The sequence below is a fragment of the Syngnathoides biaculeatus genome, chromosome 17 (genome assembly GCF_019802595.1).
Source record: "Syngnathoides biaculeatus isolate LvHL_M chromosome 17, ASM1980259v1, whole genome shotgun sequence".
Lineage (NCBI taxonomy): Eukaryota > Metazoa > Chordata > Actinopteri > Syngnathiformes > Syngnathidae > Syngnathoides > Syngnathoides biaculeatus.
Window position 1 is genome coordinate 13,106,004 of NC_084656.1, and position 12,251 is coordinate 13,118,254.

Genomic DNA, 12,251 nt, shown 5'->3' on the forward strand with positions numbered 1-12,251 from the left:
TTGTTTGTGTCATTTATAGAAAGAAAAGAACAACATACATAATGCAATACAATGAAATCCCAAGACTATCAATGGATTCAGGAGAAAAATGTTCTGCCCTGTGTCAAAATGTCTCCAATGAGGATAATAACCCAAAATATGGTGGGGAAAAAAAACATCACCCAAGTACTAAAGCTAAGATCAAAACATTTGACTCTTCGGGTAACCTTCAATTAACCCGAATCTAAAACCGATTGAACATCTGTGGAGGGAGCTGAAAAATGCTGACTGGAGATAGCTGGAGGGGTTTTCTCAAGAGAGGGCCAAAGCACCTGTGACAGTTGCACGAGTCTCATTGAGTAAGATAAACTACAGTATATGCCTGCTGTGAATACCTAAAAACATCCAGGAAAGACTACCATTTTTGTCTGTTTCGTTTATGGTCGGGTACCACATTTTTTTTTATTTTTGTGTATTCAGTATTGGAGTTTTCTTCATGCGAATCAAGCACATTTTTTTATTTCCAAATGATCCCAAATAGCACAAACACTGTATGCAATAAAAGTGAAAAGTTTATTTGTATGTAAATGGAAAAAAGCATAAAGAATTGACAAAATCAAATCTTTTATCACATGTAATCCAGTATTTCTGTCTCCATCTCATTTTCGCTTCCTTCTGATGGCTGATATTCATCATCATCTTCATCATCTTCGTCATCTTCATCATCCTCACCATTGCCTTTTGAACTCCGGACCGTGTGCGCCGGTTCCTTGGAAAGTTTTTGCTCCGCTGGGGGAAGAAATATTTTTGAAGGAAAGTTCTATTAGCTCACAGTCTTTTCAAAATACTGTACAGTTGACCATTGCGCTATCCAAGTGAAGTTCCAAAAAATTACACGTAGGTTTCCTCAGCTTTATGAACCACCTTGCAAAAGGGCAGAATTGAGATGGAAAAAAAAAACTCATGTCAATGCTGTTGTGATAAGGTAAAGTATTCAATATTGTCTATTGGGGTTAACATCAGACTTGCAGTTAACTACAAAAGATGACATTCACTTCCAATTCGTAGTACGTTTCCTTACATGCTTTATGTGCTCTGAAAATCTTCCTGACCATGGTGGAGATGATGTCCCTCAGCTTGTCTGTAGTGCCGACAGCACACCAGCCATCCCGCTCATCGCATACTTGCTCCGTACCGTTGTTCTGATTAATGACTTCCTGGATACTGGACATATATAGCAAAAAAAAAAAATAATAATAATAAATAAATCCTGTGATCTGTGAGGACCTCATGTTTTGTTGTGACACAACTTTAAGATATGGCATTTGTGGGTTGAGGAACCAAGCCTGACAGAGACTAGCAAATTTATGTTTATAATTGACACACCACAAAAAGTGATGATTAGCTACATACGAGCTCATAGCTCGTGCACCTACGTCACCGAAATCAAGTGACTGGCCATATTGACGGTCGAGCAAAGCATTCTTCAACGCTAAGTCGGTTGGAGATAATATGGAGAAAATATGTCTTATAGTACGACGCCCAGAGTTTTGTCCGATACTGTTGAACATTTAGAAGATGATAATAAATGAAGGGACGTGAAATAATGAGAGACACTTGACATTGAGCAGTGATTCCAAAATAGTGTGCCGTGGTACATTAGTCTGCCGTGAGTGCTCTTCAGGTGTGCCGTGGGAAGTTATCCAATTTTATGTAATTGCTAAAAAACATTTATTCCAAGAAATGTATCTTTATTCATCTATTTATGCCAGTGAGGCACAATGACAGACAGAACAAAAAAGATCCTCTTCTATTAGATGTACATACAGTAATTAATCGATCCATTCTTGGTGAGATTTACTTTTGTTGGTGTGGCGTGGGATTTTTCAATTGTAAAATATGTGCCTTGGCTCTATAAAGGTTGGAAATCACTGGTGTACAGGACCCATATTTAATGCCTATGTTGATGTTTTCGCCGATAAGAAATTGGACTGCTAACCCGCTTCCGCTTGTCTTGGACAACTGGATCTACAGGTGTATCTCGTGGGTAAATCGTTGAGATTTACATTTAAGAGTTTGAAAGCGTACAAAAGTCTGGACGCATACAAATACTTCATTGCTGGATCTGTTCTCAATTAAGAAAAAATCCGACATATGGTGGAGCCACTCAGAGTTTTTTCAATACAAATACCAATATTTAAATAAATGACCCCGGGTTTTACACAAACTCGCATTCATTAACTATGGTTTGTAACAAAAAAAAAAGATAGCGAGTTGGCTCCTCCGTACACGAAGCGTGTTGTGGCCACACGTTAAACTTCAGTAAACCTCTTTGCAACAGACGTTTTTTTTCTTTTTTAAATATGCATTGTTCCCAAATGAGTCCAATGCGTATTTAAGAAAAGGAATTAAATCTCTGGGATAGGCTTTAGCTCCCCATACACGAAAGCGTGTTGCAGTCACACGTAAACCTACGTAAACATCACTGTGACTGACTTTTTTTTTTTTAAATACGCATCGAGCTCATTTGAGAAGAATGTATAGTAAAAAAAAACATCTGAAGGGGAGAGGTTTACCGAAGTTTAACGTCTGGTCACAACACGCTTCCGTGTATGTTGGAGACGAATCCCTGCGTTTTTTTTTTTTTCAACACATTGTTCTCAAATGAGCAATATGGCGCCGTGAATATGGTGATGTCACGTGCACGAGCTCTATAGTAACAATTTAATCCATAAATATACCATATACACACATACCCTGGTGGGACATGCCTCGAGCATCTCACCGGGGAGTTGTCCAGGAGGCATTCTAATCGGATGGCCGAGCCACCTCATCTGACTCCTCTCAATGTGGAGAAGCGGCGGTTCTACTCTGAGCCAATCCTGGATGACCGATTTTATCATCCTTACCATCCATCCATCCATCCATCCATCCATCCATCCATCCATCTATCCATCCATCGCACAGGCTACAGCTAAGCACGCAGATATACAATGTAATCTGTAAGTCAACAATAATTCTGATGAAGTTGATCACGAATTACTGTAGATGTGCAGCCTGGTGTTAAACAATGACCATGTGACTGCACAGAAGCACCGGCGTTACCTCAGTGGTGCTGGCCCGACACTTTGGGCTTCATAGGCCACTGATTCAGATTGAGCAGTTATGCCGCTTGCTTGGACTGGTTTAGCAGTTATTGCTAGAATTGTTAATGCATCTGCATTTACTGACGGTCATACTGTAAATAGGTTTCACGATGTTGGGCTGAGCTGTTGTTACACCTTGTTTTAATGCCGTGTTTTTTCCCAGTTTGGCAAAATTATTGCGTGCCGAAGCAGAAATGGGCACCGCCATACACAGGATCTAAAGCTCTCTCAGTGATTGTCCATCCCAAATCTTAGAAAGCTGCAGTGAAATTGATTGGATGAGAACATATCTGCATCAAATATTGTAAATACTGTAAACAGCATCTCGCCACAAAAGTTTTTGTATGAATAATCAAGGGTAAGTTCGCCCAAAAAACATGCTGGAGCATGCTGTCTACCTTGGCACATGCAAGTCACACAGCTGGTAAAACATCTGCCGGTGAGGAGGTAGCATCCCCTCTCTGAAAATATAGGAGGAGTCCTACAGAAATCAAACATTGCAGAAATTAGAAACCATTTTTCATTAAACATGGTTTTCATTTCAACCATCACAAGGAATCTTGTTTTTAAAAGATAAATAATGTACAAAATCTTCCAGAAATCAAAAGAGAGCCTTCGAATTGGGAAACGCGCTCAATCCAATTTGCAAGGCATGTAACACCTCCCGCTGATATGACATCGACTGACCTTTAGCTGATGAGAAATTTGGACCGGATCTCGAGTGGTGCTTGAACCCTCCTGAGCTGGAAGTTCTCTCACACTGGTTGGAGTTGGACCTGGAGACCAGGATGAAGGAGAACTAAGCAAGCGTGAATAAGTCAGTTAAGAACCTACTTCGGAAAAGATGATGTACAGGTAAGAATTGTGTGTAAAGAATTTGGAAAAGAAAACATTGACACTTTGACGTTCCAGCATTTGTTTCGGCCTCAAAGTTTAGGAAAAACTAACGTGCTGACAACCGTATCCTGTTTTTCAGTGTGGCTAAACCCCCCCCACCCCAATATGTGGATAAGCACTTACTGTCAACTTGAAATCCACCTCAATGCTTCTTACCTACAGTAACTATGATGAAAAAACCTGAAATTGAAGAAGTGCATTCACTGACCGGTTTTGTTGATTACAATCGGTAGGTTGTAGTTCATGGTACTCCTTTTTGGTTTCACCAGTAGATTGGACAACACATATGCTAAACATGCAAGACAGAGAGACACAAAAATCAATATATAACAATGTATGTACGCATAATTTGTAATAAGTTGTGTACTTTCATATACAAGGGGGGGCAAAAATGAAATCTGTAATTTACATAATTGAAGATGCTCAATCTGCTTCTTTATTTAATGTTTAGTATTATATTACATCCAGTGGAGCTTTAAGATAAGAGTTTAATCAGTTCTGTAACAACGCTTGTAACTAAACCACATCGTATATCAAGTTACCCCAACGTAATGAATGGCAAAATTGCCCATAATCCATTCAAGCCTGCCCCCCTCCCCAAAATGATGGTAGCTTTTTTTAATAAGGAAAAATCGCACTCTATAGTATTGTAATTTACTTATAAAAACAGAGTAATAATTCATTAGAATATAAAGAATGAAACAGTTTAAGTATCATATTTGAATGCTCCAATCCAATTTATTGTGCTGCTCATTCCTGTATGCCCGGTTTGGCCACCGAGAGGCAGTATAATAATGTACAGTCATTCAGAAACAAACATAATGGACTTCTTCTACAGCTCTAAGTGATTCAATAAGATGTTTGTTATGTTATTTATTTTTCGTTGAGAATAAAGAATATGTATGCCTGTGAGTATGGGTACATAATGTCTAAGTGTGTTGCACCACCATTTGTGTTCAAATATCCATTGCTTCTAAAAGTACAACTCCTGATGCTAATCATTAGCACGCCAATAGCATTTTGCATTGTTTGTTAGACCTCAACTGGGAGTGGCATTACACATGCAAGGTACAATTCTATTCAAGATTGCTATGCTTCAAAAATCTATACTTATCCAATGTCTTTCCCATTCAAGCTCTTGCATTACCGCTTTTGGTGCTACAGCGCATCCTGTAGTCAAGCACCTGGTAGATCTTGGACTCCACTGTCTTTCGGGGGTCATAACCAAACCTCACCCATAGACTTCTCCATGGTCCGGTCACCTAGGAAAAACGGGGTCTGATATTTTATTGCATAAAATTACTACTTAGCACAGGACTTTCCTAATTTACAACATTGAGTCTAAACCATGTAAGAGCAGTTCATGATACAAATTTAAAAAAAAAAAAACATCCAAACAACCGTCGAACTCTAAAAATACCACAAATAAAATCCACTTTTTTTGTGCCTCGTAATTAAATGTGGGAAGGTATTTACTAGGATCACTTTTATATGAAGTTGAAGTTTTGTACATGTAACTAGACAATGGAATATCGATAGACGGTATTATTGTTTGAATCTGTCAACAAATGTGGAAGTGGAACAAAATACTTTTTTTTTTTCATTATTTGGAATTTTTAATTTTGAATATGTGAAATTTTAGGGAACAGGAATAGTAGGAATGACCTGAAGATTTTGAAGTTGGAATGGCTCGATTCAGTCAATGAATACAGTATGAAAAGACAAAATAACGTGGAATATGTCTCAGAGCTCCTGGGATCCTTGTAAGGATAAGCAGCTCAGATAGTAGATGGACTTTTCAAGCATACACACAAATTACCTCTGATAAAATGCCCCTAAACTAAAATAGCACAATGACAAACACTCCCACAAACTCAGTAAACACTTTAACGTTTTAAAAGTATCCATCCACATAAATGCAGAATAAATAATATGTACATTGTGGATAGAAATGAATATTAAAAAGGCTTCAGCAAAAGTTACTGTTGTCTGTCTTTCACGTCTATTTCAGGTTGACTGTGGAGGTAAAAAAAAAAAAAAAAAAGAAAAATGTGCACAATGATGTTTATTCTTTATCAGGTACAGTACACTGTGTCCTTTAAACTCACCATATAGTACGCCAAGACAGGCAAAAGCATTTTGAGTTTTTCTGGATGGATGTCAACGTTGGCCTTGACAGCATTCCGGGACCAGATGGGCCGGCTCTCAAACATCTAAGAACAAAATTGGGCTTTAAGATAAGATAAAAACCCAGGAAAATTATGGAAAACCTATGCCATCTTGGCATTATATAATATTGCAACTAAAACGATGTCACTGATGGTGTTGTGGTGCACTCGCCTGACTTTCATGCATACAGTGTGAGAGCCCAGTTAGTGCAAATGTTGAGTGTTGAAAATTATAAGCGCTATAGTATATGGATGGGTGACTGCAATGGTCATCTGTCTATATGTGCCCAGCAATTAGCCAGCAACCATTTCAGGGTGTATGCCGCCTCTCGTCCAACGCTAGCTCACCCGCGGCCTTAATGATCACCGGTGATATATAAAATTTCTAAGTGGCTTATCATAACTGATACCGTCGTGACAGAGTATGCGGTACAAAGTCACAAAAACACCAAACCAATTTGTCCCTGCTTTTTATTTTATTTTCATGATGTCAATATGTTTAATTGATAAGATCAACTAAACATCCTCAAAATCAAGATCAATAGACATTTCATACAGTTTTGAATTTCCACCATTTTAATACATGTTTTGCTGTTGTCACTGTCCGCTACGCACGTTTGTCATCATCAAAAAGGTTGAAGCTGATTGTAGTTGGATAAAAATATTTTTTTTCTACTCCTCCTCATGTTCTCTGCTCAACTGGGGTAACACTTGATTGATTGGTTTATTGGATTGATTTTTCTCCAAACCATTTATTTATTTGTAAGTTTACATTGCTGCCGTCTTAATGATTCAAGTCTGCACATGTCCAGTAAGACGGCCCATTGCATGAGATTGGAATGGGTGGCAGTCAACATGATCATGAGAGATCAAGCATTTTCATCCATCCATTCATTCATTCATTTTCTTTGCCGCTTATCCTCACGAGGGTCGTGGAGAGTGTTGGAGCCTATCCCAGCTGTCAACGGACAGGAGCCGGGGTACAACCCTGAACTGGTTGCCAGCCAATCGCAAGGCACATAGAGACAAACAGTTGCACTCACAATCACACCTAGGGGCAATTTAGAGTGTCCAATTAATGTTGCATGTTTTTGGGATGTGGGAGGAAACCGGAGTGCCTGGAGAAAAAACCCACGCAGACACTGGGAGAACATGCAAACTCCACACAGGTGGGGCCGGGTTCGAACCCGAATCCTCAGAACTGTGAGGCTAATGCTTTACCAGCTGATCTCCACCATGCTGAGTTTAAGCAATGTAATTATTTTAATCAAAGAGTGTAATGGTGTTATGACTATTGTGGAGTATGTACTCCCCCCCCCAAAAAAACTGACATTATTTCTTTCATAACATTGATTAGAATGTAAATGTAATTTTTAACTTACAGCGACTAGTTTTTCCTGGGCCTGTTTGTCATTCTCTCGCAAGCAAATTTTTGTCCAGTGTATCTTAGCCGCCTCCAGAGCTTCGGTGGGAACAACAGGATCAGTGTAGCTGACAAAAAGGGCGTTGTGGGGCCGACGGGGTCTGTTGAAACCAATAAAATTTGTCTTGGTGTGGATGTCTCCTGGTCTGTACAAATGAACGAGAAAAAGTTGAACAATGGTCAATCCTGATTACCATTTGCCATTTAAATTAGAATACATGACACAGATATTACATAATCAGGAAAAACATAAAAGAGGTCAGCAGATTAAATTATTTAGTCGAGAAACAGAAGACGTGGGCGCGCACTTACTGCTTTTGAGAAACATCAGGTCGGTAGAAATAATCTACTGGATTGTCAAGTCGCGAGAAGATGGCCGGGGGAAGGAAATACGGCATGGGCTGCTTAAAAAACTCTTCCTTCTCGGTTTTCCGAAGGATGATTTTGTTGTACAAAGATGTGTGCATTCCGTCTTGAGAATGCACGGCAAGGCACTGGTAATCTGCCATCCCTGGAAGAGAGAAACGGAATTTGCACAGTATAAAATGGGGACATAGCCCCATTGATCCTTGATAAATCATTGAAATCAAAAGGTAGCAATATTATCCTTTCATCTCTTTACATTGTGTATACATTGTAGCACTTGTTTTGGAGTTCACTAGATGTGTAACAGTGTTAAAATGATCACAAACCTGTAAAACAAAAAGGATAATTTATAAAAAAGACAGGCAAGGCTGTACAGTCGAACCTTGAAATTTGTATGTTGTTCCAATGACTCCAAGTATTTCCATGCTGATGTCAGCAACTTTGGAGTCTCTTTTCCGGACTCTCCTTTTCACCCGTAGCAGAAGGTTGCTGGACGAGAAGCGGTTGCCGCACAGGGAATGACAGAAAGGGTCTTGAGGTCGATAGCGTAGCTCTAGCCTCAGATTTGGTTGACTGAATGTCTGTGGAGGGGGGGGGGGGGGGGGGTTTGACAAATCTGACCTCTCTTATGTGTTCAATTTCCTTATTAGCTAACCAAAGTTGTTTTTTTTCCCCTTAAGTGATGTTTTGGTAGATGCAAGGATTCTGTTATGATAGTTGTTTCTGTGAAGATTCTGATTAACCTTTACACTGGCACTGGCATCCAATTTTTAATTTAAACAAGTTCTGAAACTGTAACGGTCTATCATTTTTTTTTAATGCATACCTACTTATGTGGACCAGCGCACCAACAAAATGAACATTCAAAACCAATTATTCATTCTTACTTTTAACCCATTTCATTACCCAGTGACTCTCCATATTGTGTTTAAATGTTTCTATGTGTCAAAAGTATTTTCTGTTAGATGGCTCTCTGCTGTCAGTGTGGAGCATCTCCAACTACTGGAGACAAATTCCTTGCGTGTCTTTGACATAATGGGCAGATAAAGGTGATTCTGATGTGTCACATACATCTGACAACCCTGCAGGCACACAGATCTCAGGTTTGTTCTCGTGACTGTTTTATTTTTTTTATAATCGTCACAAATTAAACAAAGTTTTCAAATATTTCACCTTTTGAAACGAATTTTGAATAAATTTACTTCTTTCCCTTGATACTATTTTTCCCCCCGACACATATATTACATACACGGGGGCGCAACTTGTTAGGATGTTGGCCTCAATGTTCCGAAGAGCGTGGTTCAAATCCCGTCCCCGCCTGCGTGGAGTTTGCATGTACTTCCCGTGCCAGCGTGATTACTTGTTTCCATCCTTTTTCTGAGCCGCTAATCCTCACAAGAGTGCTGGAGCCTATCCATCCTCGGCAGGAGGCTTGGTACACCTTGAACTGACTGCCAGCCAATCTCACACTCCAATTTACGCAAGTTTTTAGGATGTGGGAGGAAACCCACCCACGCACGGGGAGAATTTGTTTCAGTCTTTCTTTAGTGCTCAACCACTTACTTCTGAAATTGTTTTTTCACCACCAAGTGTCTCTAGCATCTTGTCCACGCTGGAAACTAACCCTGGATACTCCACGCAAACCAGGTTCTTGCCCCGCAGCTCCAACGTGGACGAGCTGCCTGACACATTGTCCTGCTTGTTCACGCCAGAAATGGTCAGTTCTTTCAGGGAGAACCCCGACTGAACATCTTTGGGATCCTCCATTCTAAATGTTGCATTTCATAAAACAAGCTACCAAAGAAAACTAGCGTTAAGCAAATGCCTTCCCCAGTTCAAGTTTGCATGTATGACGAGCGAGAGCAAAATACATCCGGCTAGAAACGCTTATTGTGAAATAGTTCCGTGGTAATTATTTTTAAATTGACCTTCGATTGACCTTATATTATGGGGGGCGTGTAACATTATTATACTATTTATTCTCATTGTGCTATTTTTTTATATTTCTACTCTTTTTACCCCCCAACATAAACATCGCAATACATGTAATCATTGTAATATGTAACATATAATGTAATCAAATCAAAATACTACTACAAATACTCAGTTACTGTATGACTCATGTATAAAACCTCTCACATGTATTATCTATTCATATATAATCCTCTAACATTGGAAAAGAACAGTTCCAGCATTTAATACTGTACTAAAACAAAACGTCATCGTCTCATGAATCGCCACACGATGGCGTTGCCAACCTTAAAAAAATTCTAAATGAATGCCATTTTTTTCCCTACGTGTCAAATACACTTTGTTTTCAATTTATTATATCAAACAGATTTTAAATTACAAATCAATAAATTATAAATTAAACTATATATATATATTTCAGTTTTAAAATCTATTTCATTTTCAATTTATCAATCTATTTCATTTTCATTTTTTTTATCAAGACATATTGCAAAACAACATTTCAAATTGCCATATGTACTAAATAATGTTGAACTATTGAAAAAGCTTTTGGTTGCTGTTGTTGTTACCACATTTATTTTACAGCTTGAATGATAGTTCAAAAAACTTTTGTCCTTTGTTTTTCTGATTTCAAAAGCACTCATCCATCAGTTTGTTGTGTACATATGGGTAAAAATATGAAGAGGTGATTACACATCTATATGAGTTCAAAGTCAAAATTGCTATTTGAAGGAAACCATAACTGTAATGTGGCGCGTGACAAAAACAATTTTGACACTCTCGTAAGTCTAAGCCATGGAATCTGCGGAGTGTCATCTTCTATTGACAGAAGAATTTCAGAAAATAGGATTTGTGGCTTCCCTCCTGGAATTTGTCAACACACTCACATCACTCAGAGAAAAGAAACAGTTGTGCACATGTTTACCTGGTAATCAAAATGTTCTTTATATATAGTCAAATATTTTAGAGATAAAGTGTTTGCTTTCATTCAAGTTGGACTTCCTTTAGTAGCCCTGGGGTATTGTAAAGGATAACACTGAAAAAATATATACAGCTTGATGAAGAACATCACCCTCTTTTCTATCATCTTATATGATTATTTTGAAGAACACCGGTGTCAGATTCATGCTGCCTGCTCAAGCCAATCACACCTACGTCATGTTGATTTATAAAATGTGTAGCAAAATTGTTAAGGGGTCGTCATTTTTGACAAAGTTGATCTCTTGCAATCCATTTTTGTAACAAATCCCCACCCCCTTTTTTTTTTAACGAGTTTGACACTCCTGCTCTTGGGCAAAAGTATCATGAACTATCCAGCCCAGTGTCATCAAAGTGTTATCATAACAATGAAAAAGATTTAGTTATATTCAACTTAATAAAAGGACATTATACTATATTGTGCTGTTATATATATAGAGTAACCATAACAGTTATATTGACTTTCAGAACACACTTAGCTAAAGTTGCTAAAACTGTAATCATTGTACTGTACGGGTTTAACCTTTGACACTTCCGAGGTTGTAGTGTACATCCCTCTAAACAAGTTGAGCATTCAAAGTCTGAAACTTAACTTTAGAGAACAACCAAAATGCATTGTACACACTAAAGTTAAAATGACATTGGACTTCTGTGTCAGAATTGGGGGATGGGTGCAGGATTGGTCAAGATGCTGACAAAGGCACTGACTGCCAATCAGTTGTGTGCTGTGGTGACACGTTGACATGATGATGTACACTTTTAGTTTAGTTTACGCGAGAATGCTTGACACCCCTACGTCTTTTGGTGCTATCTCTCTCGAAGCCTTGTTCGTTCCACCCTGTCCCTTGACTGGCCTGGTCTAACCGTTGATGTGTGTGGAGACCATGATAGCATTATCAGAAACACTTTGCTGCCTGGCTGTCACTGGAAGAGCCTGTTACACTCAGATTTCATTTTTTTTGTTGTTGTTTGTTTGTTTTTTTTTTGGCCTACGCTTGCTTCTCAATTACCACCCACGCTCCCCGATGACTTGTCTCAGCTTTTCGACGGCCGGCCTTAAATCCGGCAGCTGGCTGTTTGGAAGTGAGGAAGGTAAAATGTTATGAATTTGCCCATATTTGGTGTGTGTCGGTCTGAGGTCACACAGACAAATTTGGATGACTGTATACTATACTATACTATACTATACTATACTATACTATACTATACTATACTATACTATACTATACTTCCCAACTTGTAATGAGCCAAGGCATCTATTTAACACAAGAACAATCTCCCGACACCCCACAATGCAAAATGATTGGGAAAAAGTACGAAAAC

At 38.8% G+C, this 12,251-nt stretch overlaps 1 protein-coding gene across 1 annotated transcript; it reads right to left on the reverse strand.

Moving 5' to 3' along the window:
• Window positions 1-533: 533 nt before the first annotated feature.
• gtf3c5 (general transcription factor IIIC, polypeptide 5) lies at window positions 534-9,872 on the reverse strand. Its single transcript, XM_061801046.1, has 11 exons — window positions 9,543-9,872; window positions 8,362-8,560; window positions 7,926-8,124; window positions 7,573-7,759; window positions 6,131-6,235; window positions 5,170-5,284; window positions 4,231-4,311; window positions 3,813-3,901; window positions 3,524-3,606; window positions 1,061-1,203; window positions 534-768 (listed from the first exon to the last, which is right to left on the reverse strand). The coding sequence occupies exons 1-11, from the start codon at window positions 9,744-9,746 to the stop codon at window positions 608-610; spliced, it is 1,566 nt and encodes a 521-aa protein (XP_061657030.1). The 5' UTR covers window positions 9,747-9,872; the 3' UTR covers window positions 534-607.
• Between the last annotated feature and the right edge of the window lie 2,379 nt (window positions 9,873-12,251).

Coding starts and splice junctions, on each gene's coding strand:
- gtf3c5 (XM_061801046.1), bottom strand. CDS start 9,746: ATGGAGGATCCCAAAGATGTTCAGTCGGGGTTCTCCCTGAAAGAACTG. Junction 7,760..7,925: donor CCTGATGTTTCTCAAAAGCA/GTAAGTGCGCGC, acceptor TCATTTGTACAG/ACCAGGAGACATCCACACCA. Junction 5,285..6,130: donor CTGTCTTGGCGTACTATATG/GTGAGTTTAAAG, acceptor CGTTTTTCCTAG/GTGACCGGACCATGGAGAAG.